Source organism: Neovison vison, chromosome 13 (genome assembly GCF_020171115.1).
Source record: "Neovison vison isolate M4711 chromosome 13, ASM_NN_V1, whole genome shotgun sequence".
In the NCBI taxonomy this organism is placed as follows: domain Eukaryota; kingdom Metazoa; phylum Chordata; class Mammalia; order Carnivora; family Mustelidae; genus Neogale; species Neogale vison.
The window spans coordinates 148,692,881-148,717,363 of record NC_058103.1 but is presented as its reverse complement, the minus strand read 5'-3'; the positions used below and the strand labels follow the sequence as shown (position 1 = coordinate 148,717,363).

At 54.3% G+C, this 24,483-nt stretch overlaps 2 protein-coding genes across 6 annotated transcripts in view; both read left to right on the top strand.

Annotated features, from left to right (window-relative positions):
- The window catches only part of C13H15orf40 (chromosome 13 C15orf40 homolog), a 44,091-nt gene extending 24,612 nt beyond the window's left edge, over nucleotides 1-19,479 (top strand). Inside the window, exons 4-5 of one of the 2 annotated variants that reach the window (XR_006381744.1) lie at nucleotides 10,549-10,688; nucleotides 19,205-19,479. The gene's annotated coding sequence lies outside the window, so the exon portion shown is untranslated. Of the gene's footprint in view, nucleotides 1-10,548; nucleotides 10,689-10,770; nucleotides 11,185-19,204 lie in introns of those variants that run through there. The other variant, XR_006381745.1, reaches the window with a different exon arrangement.
- A 2,165-nt stretch (nucleotides 19,480-21,644) lies between these two features.
- Nucleotides 21,645-24,483, top strand: part of HOMER2 (homer scaffold protein 2) — a 90,577-nt gene continuing 87,738 nt past the window's right edge. For 2 of the 4 annotated variants that reach the window (XM_044230296.1, XM_044230294.1), the window contains exon 1: nucleotides 22,358-22,404. In XM_044230296.1, coding sequence (XP_044086231.1) covers nucleotides 22,379-22,404 — 26 coding nt within the window. In that variant the 5' untranslated portion in view covers nucleotides 22,358-22,378. Of the gene's footprint in view, nucleotides 21,779-22,357; nucleotides 22,405-23,739; nucleotides 23,834-24,483 lie in introns of those variants that run through there. The other 2 variants (XM_044230293.1, XM_044230295.1) reach the window with 2 other exon arrangements.

Here is a 24,483-nt window from a genome sequence, read left to right as displayed (position 1 = left end):
GTTTTCATGCCCCCACTCCCACCCCCGAGCCTTTCCTTCTCGAGTTTCTCAGTCTCAAAACAAAACTGATACCTGCCCTCAGTCCTGCGTCCTCCTCTGAACACCTCGGATTTGCTTTCTCCACACCGTGAGCCCCTCACCAAGAGCCCTGCACACCTGCAGCACTGCACCGGCCCCTTTCTGCCCCCGGGCAGGCCTCCGAGACCAGTGTGGCACACTTCGCCAGGACGAAGTTGACCTGGGGCCAAACGCAATGACTGGCTGTCTAAGGCTTCGGTTTATCTCGTACCCGTGCGGCATCTGACACTGTCCTCTCCTTGCTCCCTTACACCTTGCCGCCCCCTTGTTTCCAGGTTTCCCATGATCCTCCTCGGCCCCAGGTCACTGTCACGTCTCTACCTCGATCTCCTTGGCCAACTCCTCGGTCCCCTGTTCATCCCTAAGTGCTGGTGTCCCATGACCCTGTCTGTACTCTCCAGGTGTCACCTCTGCGTGCTCAGTTTCTCTGTGACTCCAGCTTCCAGCCCTGTGCTGACGACTCAGCAGTGGGGCCCCCAGCCAGCTCTAAACTCCCAAGTCTGAGCTCTAGACTCATAAGTACTGCCCACTAGAAATTTCTCTCTGCAGGTCTGGCCGACATGTCCACAGGCGAGTTCATCCTCCTTTCTAGACCCATTCATCTGCAGGGCCTGTGTTTTCCCAGTTACCCACACCAGACGCTGGCGCTCATCCCGGACCTCCCCCACTCTCTCGCACACCCGCCCCTCCCCGTGCCCTGTGGACCTCAGCTCCTGGCCGTCTCTTCAAGCAGAGAGCCTCCTCTTCCCTGCTGCCACAGTTCTGACCCTCACCCCTTCTCATGCAGACCAGGTGACAGCCTCTAACTGTCCCTGTAAGCCAGCTCTGCTCCCCTCCAAACACTTCTCTACCCCGTAACGGGTGTTCTTTAATTCTTAGGAAACACGCAGAGAAGAACTGAGAATAACATAACCAGCCCTGGTGTGCCCGCCAGCTCGGGGTCGGGGCGGGGGGTCTTTCTAAACCACAAAGCCGGTGACTTCTGTCCCTTGACGGCCCCGCCTTTCCGGGGTCCCTCATTGCTTCCAGCATACACTCGAGTGTGGGATTCCGGCCTATGCGGCCTCTCCCGCCACTCTCCCCACGCGGACTAAATGCGTGGCCGCGCAAACCATTTCAGGTTCCCGGAAGACTGTGTCGTGTTGTCTCCGTGCTGTTCCTTCTGTTTGCGGTGCCCTCCCCACTCTGGTCTACTCGGGAAACCCTAGCCTGTTACGTCACCTTCGAGCGGCCTCAGTCGTACACCCCTTCTCTGTCCCCACCTCCAAGGAGAACCCACGATTCCTTCCTGCATATCTCGCACGTGTGTAACCCCATCTCCCTAAATTAGAGACTCCTCGAGGGCAAGGCTGTATCTTTCACATCTCTGGCGATTGGCGTGGAATCTAGTGACCTGATCCGTGGTTGGTGCTCGGGAATGGTGACTGCTCCGGCCCCTACCTTCCTGTCCCGTCTTGTATTTGAGAAATCTTTTCCCACTTACTTTCTCCCCAAGCGTGTATAAAGATCCAGCCCCCCTCCTGTGCACAGCGTATGTGTCCCCTGGACACCCCTTCCCTGGCACCCTGGGCACCTTGTGGAACCTTCTGTGGTGCCTGCTGGAGTGTAGGTGCTGCCGGCCCACCCCCCGCCGACCACCGTGTGCCTGCACCGGGCACCTGCCCCGGGGCCAGGGCTCGAGGCAGGGGAGAAGCGTTTGCGAGCCTGCGAAGGAAGGAGTCAGGCTTGCTGATTTCTACGTCCTCCAGCTCCCAAACTGTGTGATTCGAGGTTCTGAAAACTGTGACATAATCTGGAAGTTTTCTCCCAGCAGATGGTCAGAACAGTTGAAACACCGATTCAGACAGTTGGCAGATACAAAGGTAAACAGTGAAGACAGTGAGTCAGAAGGAAGGTGAATCCTCCGGTGGGAAGGGGAGCACTGGCCAACAGCCTCCAGCCTCCCGTGGTCGCCCGCGGGCCTGCACCAGCGGTGGGCTCCGTATGTTCGCTCCCGTGATTTGTGGGCCTCGAGAGCATCTCAGAAAGGTGTTTGACAGCTTCCCTCTGACTAAACCCCCCACTGGCTAGGAAGGAGCCGAGAGCACGTTATTTCTTTCTCTGGAGCAAACATTACTTTTATCTTTCCCTTCAGCGTTTCACTTTAGTTTGCTCATTTTTGTAAACTCTAACACCAAGTTTGGTCATTTATTTAATATTTTATTTCTGTCCAGATAGATTGCTAGAGAAAGCCCCCTTAAATGCTAGAGAACCCCCCCAGAGACGTTTTGGGGGCTTGTGACCTTGCTTATTTTCTCTTCTCTACGAGCACTTATCCACACCCAGCATGTTTCTAGGGTAAGTGCTGGGGGGAATGGACAGAAGTGATGAGACATGGAACACAAATCGGAGGATCTAAGGGAAGAGTCCAGTAGAGAATTTTCCCGCTGTAGCGTAGGCATCATCTGAGCAGGACGAGGTGACCCCGTCGAGTGCAGTGAAGGGTAAGCCCAGTGAGGTATCCGGTGTAGACAGACTGGAGGCTGAGGGAAAACTCAGAGCAAAGTGAAGTTAGGGCAGATGCTTGCGCACACGCACACACGCACACGCGCGTGTGCCCACAGCCAATCACAGACGCCCCCAGTGAGCCCCTGGGAAGAATCTGGGCTTGGGGTGTGGCAGATGGACAAGGCTCCCCACTTCCCCTTTAGGCCGACTCACTCCCTCTCTACTCCTCTCTATCCTGAGACACCCCCACCCCAAGAGAACTGCTGTGTAATGTTGCCCCCCTCCTACTTGGAATGTGGGTTGTGACCTCTGCTGACATGGGGCAATGGGTGTCTCTCCTTGACTTTGGCCTGTTCCAGTGAGACATTGCTGAGGGTTGACTCTGCCTCTCTCCTGGCAGGTGAGAGCCTGCCCCCTCCCACAGGCGTGTGTCGGGGGGAGAGCTTTTGCTCCATGGGGATCTGGAGCATTTTTAGGTGGAAAGAGCATCGGCTTTCTGTGCAGGCCAGCCTGAGTGACCTTAACCAAGAATGAGATTATTTCTCCTTATTTCTAGAATGAGATGATAACAATTACTATCTTCCACTGCCGAGATTATGATTTTAGGGCTTAAGAAACATTAGTGAGTACCCCCCCCCCCACTTCCTCACCGTTCTCCAGACCGAAGTGAAACACTCTGACTTGGCTGGTTTGAGCAGGGAGAGGCTCTGAGGCAAACCTTTTGCAATGGCCCCGTGAAAACACGCCTGTCCCGACACTCCCACCGGCACCATCTGCTGAGCGCGGACTCCAGGCCCCGGCACTGCCTCGGAACTTCGTTATCTCCTTCAGGCCTCGCGGACTCGAGGTAACTCACCCGAGGTTACACAGGCACGCAGAAGGGAGATTCGAATCCACGCCCTCCTCCCCAGAGAAGGGACAGCAGACAACCTCAAGAACACCGCGTCGGAGCTGGAGGTTTGAGGAATAGGCGACATGAGGCAGGCCAGTCACGACTGCCCCCCATGGCTGAGAGATGAGAACCCGGATGTTCGAGGCATCATCGGTCAAGGAGGCACCGTTGGCTTTCAAATGAGACCCGCTTGAGCTGGCCGTGGACTTCCACGTAGCAGCTGAGACTCAGTTCACTTTGACTTTGGTTTAGTCCAAAGCAGGGATGGGAACGAGGCGAGGAGTCGGGGGGCTCCCTGAGGCCTGCCATCCTGCGCCTCAGGGAGGTGCGCGCACACTCTAGTGTGTCCAGCGAGCCCACGCAGGGTGAGGTGTCCGCAGGGTCCGAAGCACATGACCCAGGAATGATATGGGCCACCACGGAATGCCGTCAGTCTGCTGCTCACAAGGCCACATCGCCTGGACCTGAGAGCCACGGCTTCGCCCTTGAACTTCCTGCCCGGCGTGCTAGCATGTGCAGCGGCCTCCCTTTCCCGGCACGTACACTGCAAGGCCCAACGGTTTTCCATTTGTGCCCGCTCGTGTCCACTGGGCTGCTTTCCGTGGGCAGGCCTGGCCACGGCCTGCGGCAGACGCACCAGCACAGAGTCACGTTCTGCTGCAGCAACTGAGGAAGGCGGTGTGTGTCCTTACCCAGAGGGCCCGCCCCTCCTCAGGCACAGGTGCGAGAATTTATGGATGGCGACACCCCAAATTGTGTTCAAAAAAGAGGCTCTGATGGAGACGGAGAACTCGTCAGTGATTGCTTGGGTTTGGGTGGGAGAGAGGGACAGACTACAAATGACAACGAAGGAGCTTTTGGGGGTCAGGGACCACGGGAATATCCTGGAGCCAGATAGTGGCGATGGCAGCACGACTCGGAAACTTCACTAAAGGGGGGGGTGGATAGCAGCTGTGGTTCTGCATGAACAGTCGGCAAGCACTTTGTTGAAACCCCAGCCTAACAGACCACGGACCACAGAAGAGAAGATTCTGGCCTAGAAAGTGTTAAGAGCAGAAGCACATCATTAGACTCTACAGTCACACATCCAGCCTGGAGTAGTCTGCCTCCTGATGGGCCTCCTTGGAAAGAGGACGATTGCAATATATATATTTTTTAAGATTTACTTATTTTAGGGGCACGTGGGTGGCTCAGTCAGTTAAGCATCTGCCTTTGGCTCAGGTCATGATCTCGGGGTCCTGGGATCGAGCCCATTATTGGGCTCCCTGCTCCCTCTCCCTTTCCCTCTGTCTACTGCTCCCCTGCTTGTGCTCTCTCTCTGTCAAATAAATAAATAAAACCTTTAAAAAATGTATTTATTTTAGAGAGAGTGCGGGAAAGTGTGTGAGTAGGGGAGGGAGAGGAAGAGAGAGTGTGAAGCAGACCCCCTGTTGAGCGTAAAGCCCAACGCGGGGGCTCAGTCCCACGACCCTGAGATCATGACCTGAGCCAAGATCAGGAGTCGGAGGCTCAACGGACTGATGGCGCTCAGGTGCCCGACAGTCATAGTGTGAACAATGCCTCTGACAGAAGTGGCGCGTCCCCTCGTCCCCTCCCCCAGGATCCACCCTCCCCTTCCGCAGAGAGGGAGGGCTTTGAGGCCCTGGTCTAGAGGTGGGCGGACCTCGGCGGAGTCTGAGGTTAACAGCCAGAGCCACCCTTTCTCGCTTCCAGGAGTCTTTCAAAATCCATTTGAGTTTTCACATCGGTTCTCTGTGGTAGCAGTCGTTGCCCTGAGAAGAAATGTCACGGTGAGACATTCTCAGCGCCACAGTCACTAAAATTTGGAAAGGGTGTCAAAGGGGAAAAAAAGATACCCTTAGTGGCTCTGCCTCCCCAACAGCGTCTGTCCGTCTCCCTCTGTGTGTGTGTCTGTCTCCAGGCCCACCCACCCCTCCATCCCCTGCCTTTGACCACCACCTGTTCCCCCGCCCGGCGCAGATCTGAGAGAACCAGCGTCACGGGGTTAGGAGGAAGCCTCGTGCAGCGGCCACACCAGGGAACTGGGGCGGCAGGGAGGGGCGCGGGAGCCTCCTCTACCCCCTCCCCACCAGGTGATTTTAATTACCCGCACCTGTGGCGTGATTCAGAGCCCAGGCCCCCCCCCCCGCTGGAAACATCCAGAACTCCGAGTTGCTTGCTGTTGGCTTATACCGACCAAGCTTGTGTAACCACACTAGCGTACCAGTGTCTCGGGAAACCAGACGTCAGTTTATGAAATTACGGTGAGAAATACACCTTCTTTCCGATGGGCTACTCCCCCCCCGCCCTCGACAACTCACAGTGCCTCTTTCCTGGCGTCTGAGCCTCTGGGCCGCCGACCATGCCTTTCCACCTCGGCCTCCTTGGAACACAGCGGGTGCTCAGTAAATATTTGCCAAACCGAGCTGAAATTTTGCCGGGGATCAGCGTTGTTTATCTTTCGCCATTTTTTGGTTGAACAGGAGCTAGAGATGTTTTGTTTTTTTTTTTTTTTTAATCTTTTTTTTTTAAAGAATTTATTTATTTATTTGACAGAGAGAGATTACAAGTAGACAGAGAGGCAGGCAGAGAGAGAGAGAGGGAAGCAGGCTCCCTGCCGAGCAGAGAGCCCGATGCGGGACTCGATCCCAGGACCCTGAGATCATGACCTGAGCCGAAGGCAGCGGCTTAACTCACTGAGCCACCCAGGCGCCCCGAGATGTTTTACTCAGCGTATTTTCTGAGTCAAATGCTGTTTCTAACCCACAAGGAGCCATGCAAACACTGTACGGCAAGATTTACCAAGAGGCCATTTGTCTGATTTTCTACCCCCAACACGGCTGACTTTGTTCTAAAGCAAATTCTTCTCCGAGGGTTTACCTAGCAAGAAGGCAGTTCGCCTCACTGTGCGTTCTCCCTTTTCCTCTATGTTTGAAATGAAAGCTGTAAAAGATATGGTAATAATAGCACACCCAGCTACGGACGGTCCACTGCCCATCCCCGAAATAGATCTTCAGTAGAAGAACAACAGTGTTGTCATTTACCCGGTGGTATGGGAAGCAGAGATCGGAACTGCAGACATAAAAAGACGTATGAGTCAGCGGAGTCTAATTTAGCCTTGGTAGTAGTGTGAGGCCTATTATTAGGTCCATTTTCAGGGAAAATTGTATTGTTAGGGAAGGAAGCGTCCCGTCCCTTTGTCAGAGCCCTGGTGATGAGGTCCCTGGCCGTAGGGAGCTCTTTTTCAGGCTCTCAAACTGTCCTCCCCTTCCGCCCTCCTCTCCCCTGTCCGATCTCCTGCTGATCTAAACACCCGTGAAGGTCCCCAACCCCTCTGACAAGCTCTGGCCACCCCCCAGGGTCAGGCAGGAAGAGTTTCTGGGGTAGGGTTGGTGAGGATGTCTTGCTCTGAGCTCTCGGCTGCTGTGACACTTACACTCTCTGTGGTCTGTGTGCCCGGGGCTCGGCCCCTGATCTCTTCTCATCCTCCGCGCTCTTCACGGGAACCGTGTCCGATCCTGTGGCTTCCACCGCCCCCAGAGGCGGGCGCCCCTGCTGCTCATCCATGGGGTTCGGCCGACGCGTCTGCTGTCCACCAGCGCTCTTCCCTCCGTCCCACTGCCTGCTCGGTCCAGCCCCCCAGACACGGACTGCAGGGTTTTCTAGTCTCTTGAAACGTCTGTTGTGGCTTCGGTTCCTGGATCTCTAAAATGCAGCAGTGAATACAGAGATAATTTAGTAAGTTATGGTGTATCAGTGCAATGCAGTTTTTAAAACACATTCATTTATTATTTGAGAGAAAGAGCGCGCACAGATGTGAGAGCAGGCAGGGGGGAGGAGGGCAGGGGATGGAGATGGAGAATCTCAAGCAGGCTGCATGTCTGACACGGGGCTCGATCCCACGACCCTGAGATCATGACCTGAGCCGAAATCAAGAGTTGACCACGTAACCGACTGCACCGCCCAGGCGCCCCTCAAAGCAGTGCAGTTTTGAGCAGCTATTAAGAGTGCTTGCAAACGACTGTGGGTAAATCCTATCTCTCTATGCACTTCTAAGTTTCCCGAAAGAGAATTCTTTTCTTTCCCAATCAGGAAAGAAGGGAGGACACAGGTGACATAATCAGTTGTGTCGAAGAAAAGAAGGTGGAGAAGAGGCAGTAATTCACTGACCCCTTCACCAGCCACACCTGGCACATCCCTGGAGACTCCCCAGAACCCTCCAGATTAGCCGTCTTTTTCCCTTTCCCAGTGCCCGACTGTGAAGACAGATGAGATGATGATCGGCCTCGAAGCAGAAGCTTCTAGTTTGTCTCTAGTTCTCTATTCTCAAAAGAAAGTACTTTTTAGACCGAGAGCTTCCCCAGGAAAGGACCTTATTTTATTCATTTCCATAACCCCAGAGCATGCATCGAAGGATGCGGATTCTAGCGTGGCACCACGGGATACTATGCAGCTGGGAAAAGGAGGGGTTCTTTGTGTTCTGTCCTAGAGCGAGCCGCAAGGTACTTAAGGGGGAAAAGGCCAACTGCAAAGTAGTGTGCATCAGATGGTTCTGTCTGCGTAAACGAGGAGGAAGGAAAGTTTTATTTTCTGGAAAGATGAGTAAGAAACGGGTACCTCTGGAGAGGGAACTGTGTGGTGGGGCCAGAGAAGTCAGAGCAAAGATTTTCACCGCAAACCCTTTTGAACTTTTTCAGTTTTAAACCCTGTTGAATGTTTTAGTGATTAAAAAAAATAAAATTTAAATTTAAAAAATAGATGTTGAATTTATTTCAAATATGCAGAACAGGGAAATCTGTGCAAACAGAAAGCAGGTAAGTGGTAGCCAGGGGCTAAGAGGAGCAGGGAGCAGGGAGTGACAGATTAATTGGGAACGGGTGTCCTCCTGGCGTGAGAGAACTATCCAAAGCTGGATGGTGGTGATGGTTTCGCAGCCTTGTGAATGTACGAAATGCCACCGAGTTGTACACTTTGTTTTTTATGGAGGTATAATTGGCATCGTGCACACTTGCAAATGGTTAAAATGGGGAATTTTATGTTACGTGAATTTTGCCATAATTTTATACAGATAACTCTACGTATTCTATGTAATTATATTTTTGAATGAGCAAATGAATGAAAAGATATAATGCCTATTGTATTTATAGGCCTAAATTAGATTGTCTCTCTCTGTAATGAGATGTCCCTGCTTTGTGGAGTCTTTTTTTTTTAAATTAAAAAAAAGTTTTGGGGGGCACCTGGGTGGCTCAGTGGGTTAAAGCCTCTGCCTTTGGCTCAGGTCATGGTCCCGGGGTCCTGGGATCGAGCCCCGCATCGGGCTCTCTGCTCGGCGGGAAGCCTGCTTCCTCCTCTCTCTCTCTCTCTGTCTGCTTCTCCACGTACTTGAGATCTCTGTCTGTCAAATAAATAAATAAAAATCTTAAAAAAAAAAAAGTTTTTGTAAGTAATCTCCGCACCCAATGTAGGGGTCAAACTCATGGACCCCAAAGCCAGGAGTCTCAACCTATACCAGCTGAGCCAGCCAGGTGCCCCTGCTTTGCAGAGGTTTCAGTGGGAAATTTCAAACATACACAAAAGTAGAACTGTATAGTCGCCCCCTTACCTAACCCCCAGCTCCGACAATTAGCAACTTGTGGCCAGCCCAGCTGCACTGATACACTGAGCTGCTTCTCCTCCGTATCTCCCAGATTATTTTGAAGCAAATTTCAACTACTGCTGCGTAGACCTCTAATAGCTAAGGACTCTTTAAAAAAAGGGGGGGGGCGCCTGGGTGGCTCAGTGGGTTAAGCCGCTGCCTTCGGCTCAGGTCATGATCCCAGGGTCCTGGGATCAAGCCCCGCATTGGGCTCTCTGCTCAGCAGGGAGCCTGCTTCCCTCTCACACTCTCTGCCTGCCTCTTTGCCAACTTGTGATCTCTCTCTGTCAAATAAATAAATAAAATCTTTTAAAAAAAAGAAAAAGAAAAAAGTCCTTATTTACAGTGCGTTACCATCTCTAAGAAATTAGGTTATTCCTTAATATCATCAAAGGGCAGTGTTCCAGTTTCCCAGACTGCCTCGCAGATACGCTTTTTAGATTCGATTCATTGCTCTGTGGTTTAAAGAGACCAAACTGCTTTTCCCAGAACCGACCTGATAAGTTCATTCCCAGCCACAACGAGATCTTAAAGAAATCAGGTTTCTTCATGAGGACGACTGAAGTCGGGCAGCATGCTCTTAACGTTCCAGTCCTGGTCAGGCATTTTCTTGGAGGAACCCCTTTGCCTGCCGTGACCCACGTTGCTGTGTGGCTATGGAGGCCAGTCTTGAAAGGCCAGTGGGATGACTGAAATCCTCGTTTGAGAGGCTGCAGTTTAGCACTGGAACTCACCAGTGAGAGCATCTCCGGTCTCCCTTTCAGATATGAGTACGGCAGTCCCACTTCCTCGTTTGGGGGGGGGTGTTCCAAGCCTCCTAGCAGATGCCTGGATCCACAGAGAGCACCCACCCCATACAGACGACCTGTTTTCCTGCACACAGATACCTGCGATCGTGCGTACCTGCGTAGCAGTTAGACACAGCAGGAGATGAAAACAGTAACTCATTCTTTTTTTTTTTTAAAGATTTTTTATGTATTTATTTGACAGAGAGAAATCACAAGTAGATGGAGAGGCAGGCAGAGAGAGAGAGAGGGCCCTGCTGAGCAGAGAGCCCGATGTGGGACTCGATCCCAGAACCCTGAGATCATGACCTGAGCCGAAGGCAGCGGCTTAACCCACTGAGCCACCCAGGCGCCCCTAACTCATTCTTTTTTTAATATTTTACTTATTTATTTGACACAGAGAGAGAGATCACAAGCAGGCATTGAGACAGGCCGGGGTGGGGGGAAGCAGGCTCCCCGCTGACCATAGAGCCCGATGCAGGGCTGGATCCCAGGACCCTGAGATCATGACCTGAGCTGAAGGCAGAGGCTTAACCCACTGAGCCACCCAAGTGCCCCAGTAACTCATTCTAAAATAGAACAATTGCAACAATACAGGGTAACAAATGTTATGTTAATGTGGCCTCTCTGTCCGAAGACCTTACTGGGATACTTCTTATTCTTCCCATGAGGATGTGAGCTGAGAAAGCGCCTACAGGAGGAGATGACGTGAGGCGGGGGACACGGGCACGTGTCTGTGACAGAGTGTTGGGCGGCTGGTGACCTGGGATGTGTCGGGATCATCTGCTTCCAGACCTTGTGTTGACTGCAGGTAACCGAACCCCCCGAGTGTGAATAGTGGGTGTGCGGTGGGGGAGCTACTGGATCTTAACTTCTCCCTCTGGCTTATGCAGTTCCAGATGCCCGCCCTTCTCCCCCTGGGGACTCCTCGGTGGCTCTCAGCTCCCCACACTCTCCTGACTGCCCTCATGGGTCGTCAGCCCCCTGAAGACGGGGGCGATGGCCCTCGAGGCATTGCAAGTTACAGTGGAAGCTGTCCCAAGAAATTCTGAGGTTTGACTCTCTGCTTTCTTCTCCTCTGCTTTTGTCCCCTCTGTTTTGTGTTTGTAACGCCTTGGTGGACCCGCATAAGTATGTATTTCTAAATGGCCCATCTCAAGGCGGATTTGATTCTCTTCTGTTCATCTTTCTGCACATTTTAGTGACCGTTCTTCATACTACACCTCTGCGTGGCCGTCCAGATGCTCGGAGCTTTAGTACGATGCTCATCTTCGGTTAATTCTTACCCCTTCCTTCACCCCTCAGTTCTACTCTCCTCCCAATGATCTGTGCTTTCCAAAGTGACCACTAGCTTATGTGCAGGATTATCAAGCCCGGAAGTGAGCGAGAGGACCCCCCTCCTGCAGGAGACCGTGACTCTGTGGCTGGACAGTGCCAGCTCAGGGCGTGGCTTCATCTCCTCGCCAGCGCCTTAGTGCAAAGGTGCCAATACTGCCCGTTTTACAGATGACAAACTTGAGGCCTAAGGAGTTTAGTTAACACAACTGAGCCTAAAAGGAGGGGAGCAGGGGTAAGAATCGAGACCATCTGCTCACCTAACTACAGTCCTGTGTTGCTTAAACCTTGGAAGTGATTTTTTTTTTTTTAGATTTTATTTATTTATTTGACAGGCAGAGATCACAAGTAGACAGAGAGAGAGGGGGAAGCAGGTTCCCTGCTGAGCAGAGAGCCTGATGTGGGGCTCGATCCCAGGACCCTGGAATCATGACCTGAGCCGAAGGCAGAGGTTTTAACCCACTGAGCCACCCAGGCGCCCCTCGGAAGTGATTTTTATGGTTACAGACAGAGGAGTTGGTATTCACCCGAGAGCAAACACAGTGGCAACCACTTCGTTTTTTTTTTTTTAATTAAAAAATTTTTTTTTCATTAACATATAATGCATTATTTGTTTCAGCGGTACTGGTCTGTGAGTCATCAGTCTTACAATTCACAGCGCTCACCACAGCACACACCCTCCCCAGTGTCCATCACCCGCCACCCACCCCTCCCACCCCTCTCCCCTCCAGCAAGTTGGCGCTGGGTGATGGCATCCCTTGTTTCACCATCTCCCAAAATGTGTCCCCTCTGGAAAATGTAAGGTTTCGTTGTTAGTAAATTCACTTAATTTAGAAAAGATAGTATATTGCATTTACTTCTTGGATTTTCCTGTCTATACCAACACAGTACAGATTCTAAAAAGCGAGCGAGAGAGAGAGAAACAGATAAGTAAAGAAACCTATTTTAGTTTCATCCAAACCTACGGAGGACAGAAACTTTTCCTGCTGTGTAACACCTGCTGACGTCCCACGGAAACGCTGCTTTATGTAAACTCTGGAGGGAAGGTCAACACGGAGCTTTTTCAGAAATTTCTTGTCCTTTTCTAATTTGTTTTAACGACCACAAAGCCCTTTCTGGGTTTATTAAAAGGAAGACATTTCTGAATTTCTAGCCTGTTTGGCCCTAACCTGCTCTGACCCATCGTACCCTGGAGTGGTTGTGGGAGAGGGGGGTCATGTTTCTGTGGCGCTCGGAGGCCTGCGTGGGCCCCCGGCTAGAGCAACCTGAACATGAGTCAGCCTCCCGCGCTTCGGGCTTCCTTCGGCTGGCTTGCATCAGGAGGGCCCCGAGGTGGAATTTCAGCTGTGATGATATGGTTGGTGTCCAGTGTCTCCCTCGGTAAACACCGACCTCCGATTTGGTAGATATAAGCTTCCAGACTTATTTCCATGTAATGACCCAGATGGAGCTAAAGGTAGAGTCTGATGTCACCGGCCAGCTGTAGTCATTCCCTAATTAATACCTAGCCATGACTACCTGGCCCTCTTGTTCTAAATTAGGACTCTAGCTCATTGTCATCCCTCAAATATAGGGAACCAAGCCAGGGGATGAGCTGCCAGAACTCTGGATCAACCAAGGCCCTCGGCACAGAGCAAGGAACGAGAAGCAGTACACGGGCCCTGCATTCAGGATATTAGAAGAGGAAGGGCCAAGCATGCAGAGGCAGCAGGCGCAAGGGAGTCTTAGGGGCCAGGAGGCCAGGGAGGGCTTGGGAAAGCAGCCCACTGGTCTGAGCAGCTCTGGAGCATAACGAAAAGTCTGACTGGGCGTCTTTATCTTCCTAGCCCCAGGCCTCTAAGTTGGCCCCGCCTTACTGATGGAACATTCTAGTTGATTCTAGTTCATTCTTTCCCAAATTTGTCTTTCATAAGAATCACTCCACGTATTTATTAAATATGCAGATTCCCAGATCCCACGCCCAGAGAGTACTGATTGGATCTGCTTAATGAAGGCCCGGAGAGGTCTGTGTGATGGGGCAAGCTGGGGAAATCGTCCTCTGGTCGTTCAAGGGGTGTTACTCCAGAGCAATGGGCTCGGTCCACGCCTCCAAGTGATTTTGTGTGCTGTGGGCTCATCTTCTGGTCCGAGATGGAACCCCACAAGGGTCTCACGTTCTCTCAGCAGAGAGGACAAGGGCCTCATCCTCCTCATTCTCATTTTCCTTGAGGGTCTTGGACACCCGGCCCCTCTGGCCAGGGACAGCGCATAGCCTGATGTCGGGCCCCATCTAGAAAAAGTGTCTACGTTTTCTCCCTCTCAGGGGGGTGGGGGAGGCGGAGTGTCAGTCTTCCCCCCTCTTGCTTTAGTAAGACGTAATTTTGGAAGATGTGGTTTGATGCGCTCTTGGTTCCCGTTTGGTGTCTTTTATATTAAACCTCTTGTCTGCACTAGTTGGCCCAGAGTATTTATAGAGCAAGGATTATGTGTAGAACAAGGAATAAAAACTAAATTAAACTTGTTCCTATCCTCTGGGCGTTGACAACTTTGGATTTCGAAAAACAAAAAAGTTCTGGAGACCATGAGTGGTGATAGTCTCGTGACACTGCGAATGTATAATTTCACCGAAACCGTATTCTTAAAAATGATTAAAATGGCAAATTTTATGGGACATGTATTTTGCCGCAATCAGAAAGAAAGAACAAAACCCAATTTGCTCAGGAGATGATATACCCGAGAAACAACCGAAGATGTTTCCCGAGCGATAAAACAGCAAAAGTGTGACCTTGAAGGGCCACTTGAGTGAAGAAAAGCAAATGCTCCTGCAGGTTTTGTGTTGTTTCTGAAGAAGGTTAGGAATCCAGAGCTCCTGGGATGTTGCAAGGGAAAGAGTTCACACAGAATAGAAAACAAAGTTCTACAGGGGAGGCTCCATGGAGAAGGCAGCCCGCACACTTCCCAGCAGCCCGGAGTCTGGGAAGTGTTTGCCGGGAAGGAAAGGGAATGATGATTGGGAGATCTCCCTGGGGGAAGCAAGGGTGGGTTCTTGTTTCCACAGGGTAGAGAGGTATTGTCTTCATTCCAGGGGATTTTCTGCCGTCTGGTATTATAGCGCTGTTAGAGGAAGAAAACTCTGGAGACCTGCCCCCCTCCATAGCCCCACCTCTAGGGCCGAGCTGTTGGAGGGATGGTTAGAAATGGCCAGAAAAGGGGTGCCTGGGTGGCTCAGTGTTTTAGGCCTCTGCCTTTGGCTCAGATCATGATCCCAAGGTCCTGGGATCAAGCCCCACGTCAGGCTCTCTGCTCAGCGGGGAGCCTGCTTCCCTTTCTCTCTCTCTCTGCCTGCCTCTCTGCCTACTGGTGATCTATCTGTCAAATATATAAATAATATATATTTGAAAGAAAGAAAAGGAAAGGAAAGAAAGAAAGAAAGAAAGAAAGAAAGAAAGAAAGAAAGAAAGAAAGAAAGAAAGAAAAAGAAAGAAAGAAATGGCCAGAAAAGGTGGATGTGCTCCTCTCTGGACCGATGCCGGATAGCGCGTCTCTGCCTTGTGCAGCATGGCAAGAGCCGGAGGTGGGTCTCGGAGCAGGACCGGGCTCTGACCAGGAGCCCGGCACAGTCAAGGGCTTTGTGGAGCTCACAGAGCCAAAACCCACTACGCAGTGATGGGAAGCAGGAGGCTTTCGGGAAAGGTCTTACTTGGCACGAGGACCCAGATTTGCAGGGTCGCGGGGGGCTCACTGAGGACAGCTGGCGGACGCGCTAAGCTTCACTGGAGGCAGCGATGCCAGGAGCCAGATCCACTGGCCTCCCAGATGGGGCTGGGGAAGGACGAGGGGTGGGGCTGTGGGTCTGACCGGCTCCCCAGGCCAGCCCAGCCATCTGTGGCCGGTCTGGACGTGGCAGGCGTTCGATGACTATGTGCTACATTGAAATGAATCGAAAACCCACTCGTTTCTGTTTCGTAGGATTTGATTTTTGTTTGTTTGTTTTTGTTTTCTAGTAAAGAGTTACTTCTATTTTTTTTTAATTTAAGATATTTGATTCAACTAAATCTAGCTGAAGGGGATTGGTCCACATCTACAACAGGTGGCCCCCTGAGTGCCGAGGGCCACTTTTCCACCCCCCAGGCTCCCCTCCCTCTCCTGGTGGTTGGCCCTGTGCCTTCCGCCCCACCTCCACCCGTCAGCCCAGGGATGCTCCTCCTGGAGTCCTGTCTCGGGGCTGGCCCAGAGTCCCCTTCCACACGCCACACCTGCCGTCTCCGACTGCCCACTGATCATCTCCTCTTGGTAGTCCCTCGGTATCCTGCATCTCAGCACGTCCAAAACTGCACCCACCATTTCTCCTCCCTGCTCTGCGGCTGCCCCGCACCGCCCCCCCTCAGGCTTCCCTGTACCCCGGAGAGGCATCACCATTTACACCATGTCTCCAGCTAGAAGCCTGCTTAACTCATCCTCAGTCCTGTTGAGTCGCCTCAGACGGGGCTCCGGAGCCTCCAAGCTGGTCTAGATGTGCAAGCAGGCACCTCTCTGTTCCGGGGCTGATGCCAGTCAGAGGCAACTCTCCCTTGAACCCAGCGCCCCTCAGAAACGTGAGCAGGCTTTAGGATCACCTCCTTCTGTCCTGTGCTCAGAGGGGGCCCTGCACATCCTTGGCCCCACAGTTTCCTGGGGTTTCTTAATTCCCCTCTGGAGCCCTAAGTCTCAACCAAGCCTGACCAATGAGCTAGGATATGTCCTTTCCCTCCCTTCCAGGTCCCAAACTCCGGGGCTCCCGCCTCTCCCGTGCCACTGTCTGGGCATCCCGAGGCTTGGAGCGGAGGTTTGCGAGCCGGGATGGCTCGGGGAGTTTGCGGCTGACAGCTGTCTGGGCAGCACCCAGGCCGATAAACCCCGCTGTCTGCAGGTGGGGCGCCCGTGCTGGCATTTCGTCAGGGCTCCCTAGCTGACTTCAATCTCTAGCCAAGGTTGGAGCCACTGGTTTGCAGCATGTCTTTCCACTCTTTCTTTTTGGGGGGAATCTCAGAATTAAGTGTTCTCCAGCTCCCCAGACTGGGTCTTTCAAGTTCTCCTCCAGGAATAGCTTAACTTGGAATGATTCTGTCATAGCTTTGACTTTCATCTAATGATTCACCCATCTCCTCTGTGCCCGTCCCCAGGAAACCAACAGAACCGTGTGTTCATTGTGGGCATCTGTCCTCATAACCCCCTGCCCCGGCCCACATCGGTTTACTTTGATTATCCCAGCCCTTGATTTTCCTGTGGGCGTCTGCTCCAGTCCTGACCCCAGTCCACGGTCCTCAGCGAGCAGCTGCTGCTGCACCTCACTCGGGGCTGCGTGTGACCCCCACTAAGCCCATCAGGGCATGTCGAGCCCCCAGGCAGGCCGATCAGACACGGTGCGCCTCCATTCTGGGACCGCGGTTTGAATCGCTGGGGAAAATTCCCAGTGCCGGTCCCTTCTGATCGGGTGCTAGCTGGGGGCTGCGTAGCGGCAAAACCCAGACCACCCTGAGGTGCCTCAGTTGGCCGGGCTGCCCCTCTGGTCATTTCCAGTGTCGCCCGTTGTAGCTGACCTCTGGGTGGAGACGGCCAGGGAGGTTCGGCCTCGCCTCAAGTTTGTTGGACTTTTGGATGACTGACCCCTCCGCCCAGAAGCTGGAGCTTTCCAGCGTCACAAGAACTCCCTGCTCCCTGCTCTTAGTCCAGGCTCCCGTCCCTTCCTGGAGGCTGGTCAAGACACCTCCTCTCCCTTCCCAGCCTTGGCTGAAAGCTGCCCTAACACCATGGTGCCCGCAGCCTCTGCCCCTCTAGGCCATTCTCCCTCCAGCTGCCAGAGGGTTTGTACTTACTCCCCGTGGCCCTCAGAATCAAGTCCAACATCTTCATGTGTCCCCGAGATCGTTTGGTGGGGTCTCACCTGACCTCTCATGCCTGGCCACTTCCTCCTACCCACTACTGAGCCAGCCACGGGGACAGTGCTCCCGTTCCCTGTGTGAGTCACTCCCTGGCCCTGGTCTGTTTGTAGGAAGCGGCTTTCTCCCCCATACATCCTTCACGACCCAGCTGGGATGTCCCCTGTCTAAGCCAGGGAAAGTCAGTGTCTCATGGAATTTACTTGTACCTCAGTTAACTTTGCGTATTAGGTTGTTTGGAATAGGTGCTCAGTCAATTCATTAAATGAATTAATGAATGCTTTCAGAACTGCAGCAGGACAGACAGAATTAGGAAGGCCCTGGATGGGAGAGTAGAGGGTCACAGGGACTGCTGGAAAGCGGTGATGGCTCGCCCTCCTAAGGGCAGGTCCTGGGCCACATTGGAAACAGAAGGGACCGGCACTGGCGGTCCCGTATCCCTCTGGTGTCATCTTAAGATGACATCTCTGACCCTCGGGTGCCCTGCAGAGGAATCTTGACACTATGCAGAGTTTGGGACACAGGTTTGCAGAATGTCCCCAGGTGGGAAGTGCGTGAGCCGTTTCATACATTCTCAGAATCCTTAAGCTGACTCCACTAAGTTGTAATATGTTGCTATATAAATAGTACTGGATCAGTATTCATTCGAATTTTCCCCTGGTTCCACCACAAAAGCCAGTAATAATAATGGTACTTACAGTGTGTCAGGAAGGTACTGCTCCAGGGACTGAGCTAAGCACAGAAGTCTTGATCGGGAGGACCACAGGGAGCAAGCAGTGAGTCCAGTGAGGTCCCTTGCCTGGCAGGCGAGTGGACAGAGAGGCTGGAAAGCTGGCGCCCATCACCGATGGTTCATGGCACTGCCAGCGTGAGGCCCAGCTCTGACTCTGGTGTTGGTGCTTTTCCCCCTGTATTCCTTCTGCTGCCCGTGAGCCAGATTTTCATGTTCTGTATGTCCGGCCCTTGGTCCCACACACTGATAGTTTCTGCCTAACCAGAGTCCTGACACAGTGAGAATGGAAACCTAGATTACCGTCCGAACTAAACTTCCTATCAAAACACATACCCGGTCCCTCACCCGGTCCTGTGGACTCTACCCCCAGATGCATGTTTGATCCGTAACCCACCTTCCTGCAGCCCCTCCCTTATCTTTTGTCTCTACATCTTTACTCCCGCCCCCTTCTTACTTCTCCTCCCTGTAACCAGACTGGGCTTTGCGGAAGCTAAACGAGATCCTAGCGTCCCCCGCCCCCCGCCCGCCCCCACCCCACCGCTGCCAGTGAGCCCAGATCCTGAGCCAGGCCTCGGGCCCCTGGGTCCCCCTCATGAAACTCACCACATTCGAACCAGCCTGACCTCCCAGTTCCTCCAAACTTCCCACTTCTCCCCCAGCCCAGTGCCTCTGTCCTGTCCTCCACCCAGGACCTCTGGCTCCACACCATCCCCAGCCCGTCCCTCTTCAGGGGCCATTCCTGCCCCCGTCCTCAACCTAAATTAGAATTCTTCTCTTCACACAGTTCACAGTTTATATGTCGTGTGATGATTTGACTCCTATATTTCACGCGATTTTATAATTCCGTGATGGAAGGATCGGGTCTCTTTTGCTGACGGCTTTGTCCCTGGTGCCCGGCACAACATCAGACACCCAGTAGGTGATGAATATTTGCTGAAAGAATAAATATTTTTCCGTGTTACTCTATGGTCTTCCCAGATCTCATCTAGTAGCTGCGTAGCCCCTCATAGTTCTCCATTGAATTAAGGGCTTTCATGTGACGTTGGTATCCTATGTCAAGGACTGACCTTGTAGGGTCAGAAGATAAAAAGTGTCTAAAGTCCCCGGATCAGCAGCATCAGAAATCTGAACACACTAATAATATCATCCGTGGACACGGTGAGCCTCATCTTGCTGTTGAGAGAAAAAATCATGTATAGATTACAGGTTTCAAAATCAATGGAGTGGGTTGTGGGCAGCGCCGCTTTTAAAAATAGAACAGAAGGGACGATGCTGAATGCTTTGCGGGTGAGAGGGTAAGCATTGTTCTGTGTGACTTTCCTATATATATATATATGTAACTTTTGTTTCCATTCTGTACAGACAGGTCTCTGCGGAGAACGCCGGAGCCGGGCCTGGGCTGTGGTGTCTGGGCTGTGGTGTCAGATGCGTTTCTCCCCGCCAGTTGCCTGCAAAGCACGGATACGGCGGCTGGCTTTGGGGGTCTCGCACACCGTGTGAAGCCCCAGGCCTCACCAGGTGGGGTGCTAGCCCCGAGCTCCGCGGGCTCACCTTCCTGCCGTGGCCGGGGCAAGGGGCGTGGGGACTCGGCATATAGGACATCCCCAGGGCTACTTTCTTTTTCAATAAACTTGTTATTTCGGACCAGTTTTCGATGTACAGAGAAGTGGGAACGATAAGGCCTAGAGCTCTGCACACCCCTCCCTGGGCACCCCCCCCCCCGCCATCAGCGGGATGCAAAATAAGATCACGGGATGGCAGCGCGAGGAGCCGGGCCCAGCGTGTCGCTAGTCACCGAACTCCTGACTTTCTTCGGATCTTACCCGTTTGCCTTTTTCCTCTTCCAGCACCGAGCGGAGGATCTCGGATGCATTCAGGCCTCACGTCTCCTGGGTCTCCCCTAGCCTGGGACGGTTTCTTGGTCTTTCTTTTTCATGACCTTGACGGAGGAGTTGGGGTCAGGTATTTTGTAGAATGCTCCTGAACGTGGATTTGTTGGGTGTGTTTCTCGGGAGTCAACCGGGGTGATGGGTTTAGGGGAAAAAATTGTCACGCAGGTGAAGTACACGTCTCGTCACATCCTATCAGGGGCACGAGATGCCAACATGCTTCAGCACTGGTGATGTTAACCTTGATCGCTTGGTCAAGGGAGGTCTGCTGGGTTCCCCCACTGTGGTGTGACCACGTTTCCCTCTCTGTACTCTTAGTCTTTCAAGGCAAATCACTAAGACACAAAGGAGAGGAGGGTGGAGGGGTGGGGTGTGTCGCACGCTACCTCCCAGAATGGAGGGTGTCTGTGCGTCTCATTTGGAAATCTTCTGTAGGGAAGATTTGCCTCTTCTCCACTTACTTAATAATTTATTATTTTTTAAAGACTTTATTTATTTGAGAGAGAGAGAGAGAGCATGTGCGCACAGAAGGAGAGGGAGAGGGAGAAGCAGATTCTCTGCTGAGCAGAGAGCCCAATTTGGGACTGGATCCCAGAACCCTGAGATCATGACCTGAGCCATGTCAGGTGTCCCGTTAATAATTTACTTACGCATGGACCGATGTCTATTTGTCTTATTTTGCATCGTAATGCTAATCAGTGTCATTTATCAGAATGCTCCCAGTGTTTCAGCTTTGGCCACTGCGAGCTCTTTCAGGGGCTCCTGGGTCCCCATCCGCGTGTCTGGTCCTTACTCCTGCTACACCAGCTTTAGCTCGCTTGCACTTACCCTGCCCCAGACTGAAACCGGCCATTTCTCCGGGAGCTGGTGTTGAGAGGCAGGGAGTGAGAGTCCTGGAATGCTGCTGTCTCAGGCACAGAGAGCGCACAGTGCTTTCCCACCGAGGCAGCTGGGGGTTGAGGGGGGTTGCAGGCCAAACAGAGGAGGGGCGCATGGGAAGCTGCTCCCTGTTTCCTCGGTTCCTCAGCTCTCTGCACCTGCAGCTCTCGGCTGAGCCCCACCCCCTCACCCCCTCCCCGGTGGTCAGATCTGCCCTGGTCAGAGTGCGAAGCGTTCCTCGGGCCGACTGTCTGTTCCTGGAGCTCCAGCTCTGGAAGCCTCTGCTACCCACACAGAATGGCAGGAATGCCAAGTGCCTGAGTTTGTGCTGGTTGAGGTCTGGCTTCCCAGACTTCTGGGGGCATCTCTGCCCCACCCAGTCCCAGCTCTGGATCTAGGCAGACATCCCCTTTGACCTTCCGGAGGCTGATGTTTCAGAGTTGGCTTCCCCAGCCCTGCTCTTGCCCGTGCTTCCTGGAGAAGACGGTGAGCGCACCCTCGCTGTCAGCTTTCTCCTCCAGACCCTCCCCTCCTCTCCTCTCCAAGGCTCACACCTCTGCCTGGGGCTGGACCCTGTGCTCTCCCGCTCTCCTCTGGGCAGGACCTCCCTCTCCCCACCCGCACCTTCAGTCTGTGCCCCCAGTGGCTCCTCTTGCCCAGTCTAAAAGGATACCCAGGCCTCCTGGCCCTGCCGCAGCCTCCAGCCAGCACAGCCTCCCTCCTCTTCACCTCGGGCCTCCTGAAAGAGGAGACTTGGCCCATTCTTTTCCTTGACAACTGGGCCGCACAGAGCATGTTGCTGGGAGATGTTTCCCACAAAAGGGGTGACAGCTGGTTTGGAGGGAGCAGCCCCCACTCTGGGCTCGGAGCTGGGGTTGGAAGGAGAGAAGGGAAACCTCTCCCCACAGGTCCTCCAGAGTGGGTGCAGACGAGGGGCATCTGTTTCCAAATCTTGTCTGCTCCATGCTTTTCCTTTTTATCCTCACCCTGTAGGGAGGGCCTTTGTCCAGAGGGACCAGGCACTTAACTCATGCATGGAGTTAAGCCTTCCATGTCGAGCCTTCCGTGGGCTCCTGCCTCCAGCATCGCCCTGCTTCCCACTGACTGTGGGAAACAGCCCAAGTGAGTCACCAACTCCACCTGTTGTGCCTGGCTGCGCCCTCCCGAGGTAAGTGGGTGCGCCCTCCCGTCAGTGGAACAAGAAGCTGTTCCTGTTCGGGATTCGGGAGGCTGCTCAGCCCCGCCGCAGGGCGAATCTGTGTGCTGATACCCCCACCAGCTGAGCTGGCCTCTCCATTATTCTTCTCTGCTGACTTCTGCCTTCCGCACTGCCCGGGACAGCCCTCACCCCCACCCCAACCCCTGGTCTTCGGAATTCAGCTGCTGATAGATGCAGCTCCTCCAGGACCCAGTACTGAACAGACTCCCAACAGACTCACTTGTGCTTACAGACTCCGGCCAGTTCTGTCTGTCTGGGGCCTGGCTTATGCCAGTTCATTCACTCAACAGGTGTTTGTGGAGGACGTGCAGGCATAGCTTTATGCATCGGAGAGACAATGATGAGCAAAAAGAGATGGCCCCACAGAGTTTGCAAATGGGCCCGGGAGATAGATATTACACTGGTAGCTTCACAGATACCTACTGCAAATAATAAGTGCAATATGGGCGTTCACAGTTTGTCTAGCGCATTAATTAAAGGTTCCACAGGAAGGGAGAGTTTAACTGCGATCTGAAGAGTGAGTAGGAATTGACTAGGAGTGACACAGACATGAGGGAAGGAGATCTTCCCAAAGGGTGAGAACAGCATGTGCCAAGGTCCTGGGGTTGGAAGGGGGATGGTCAGTTGGCTAAGGGCAAGAAGAAGAGAATGAGAGAAAAAAAGGCCGGAGAGGGCAGTGGAGGCACCATGGGGCAGGATCCTGAGGCATGTTTAGTATCTTGCTCTTTATCCTGAGGACAGTGGGAAGAAACCCCCTGAAGGATTTTAAGAAGAGTGACATGATTAGATTTAGTTGAGATAATTACTGACCACAGTGTGAAGTACAGGGTGTATGCCTCCCACCCTCACCCAGGAGACGTGTTGGTGGTTAGCAGGTAAACTTGTGGTCCCAGAAGAGATGAGGGGAGGTTTGAGATGGTGGCCCTACTTCTTATGCGTCTTCCTTTACTTTTTTTTTTTTTTTAAACTGTCCTGAAATGGCAGGTTTATGTGGGCAGTGTGTTCTCAGCAGATGATCTGGTGGGAGGCCCTCAGGGGCAGAAGGTTAGCTTAGTCCCGGTGCCAGCCTTTGGTAGGGAATCGGAACATGATGTGTGGACAAGGGATTCAGGGACTGCTCTCCAAGTTCTTGTTGCCATCTCAATTTCCCTCGCTCTAAGAATAAAACCAAGCTTAATTAAGCCTCCTTAAAAGCTGTTGGGCTCTCACTGGGAGCCCAGCCCCGTCTTCACCCGGGAGGAGCCCAGAGCACCCGCTGCAGGTGCAGGACCGCCTGCCACGTTGGCTTCCCGGATTTCATGGCGGCGGGCACCGGGAGCCACGGAGCCGGGCAATGCACAGCAGAATGGAGGGCTCCGAGGAGGGGCGTGACCGTGCCCATCTCAGACCCGAGCTCGGGTCTGAAAATGTGACCTGGGGCAACTCACTGCCCCCCGCCGGAGCCTCAGTTCCCTCCCCTGCAATCTTGGGTGGCCCCAAAGTCCCTCCAGCTGCGAGGGCGACTCTCGGTCCCGCAGGCGGGGTGCCCGCCCGGAGGTACAGCGCCAAGCCCCCCGGGGCGGGCCCCGCTGCCCGCGGGAGAAGGGGGCTGCGCGGAAGGCGGGCGGGGAGCGCGCGGCGGCGCGGGGGAACGGTCCCCGCGCGGCCGCGCCCCCCGCCCCCGGCCGGGCGCCGCGGCCCCGGCCCCGAGGTTACGTAAGGAGCCGGCGTGGGGAGCGGGGCGGGGCGGGGCGGGGCGGGGCCCGAGCGCGGCCGCCCAGCCCCCGCCCAGCCCCCGCCCAGCCCCCGCCCACCCCCGCCGGCCCAGCCCCCTCCCGCCCGCGCCTGGCGGCGGCGGTAGCTCCAGCGACGGCCGCGCAGCCCCGCGGAATGGAGCGGCGCCGGGGCTGAGCCGGGCGCGCACGGGCCGCCGCATGTGCCGCGCGGGGAGCGGCTGCGGAGCGCGCGGGGAGCGAGCGCCAGAGGGCCCGTCGGAGCGGCCGCCGGAGCAGCGCCGGAGATGGGGTGAGTGAGCCGGCGCCCTCCGGAGGGGCCGCCACGCGTGCCCGGCTCGGAGCCCCCGGCGGGCCGGCGCCCCCAGCCCGCGCGCGCCTCCTGCCCCCACCGGGACCCGGGGGCCGGCTCCTGCCAGCCGGGGGCCCGCCGACCCCGCGCCCTCCGCCCCGACCTCCCCGCCTCCCCGCGGGGGTAGCCGGGCCTGGGCGCGGACTTTCGGCCCCGCGCGCGTGGCCCTCCGCCTCCGAGCCGGCCCCGGGCGCGCGGCAGCGGCGGGGACGGCGGTCCCGGGCGCGACCGACTCCCGGGCCTGTGTTGGGGAGTGGGAGCAGCAGTTAGTCGTCCTCCAGGACGGGGTGTGTTGCCCGCGGATGGAAATGGAAGTTTTCCTGCGGAGGGAACGGGCGAAATCATCCCGACCCCCTCCCGGAGCGCAGGAATAGTGGACTTGGCTTGGAGACGGAGGAGGGTGAGGAAGTCTGGAAGGAGCCGGAGGGAGGCTCCGGTCCTCGACACAGCGGAGTAAGGTGCTCGGGGAGAAGTTGAAATACTCTGTCCGAGTGACTAATGCTTGTGCGTACGTGAAGTAATTCAAAAGGCAGGACTGATTCCCCCTTGGCGTCTCCGCGAGCAGCAGGCGCCGCGAGTCAGGGAGCCGC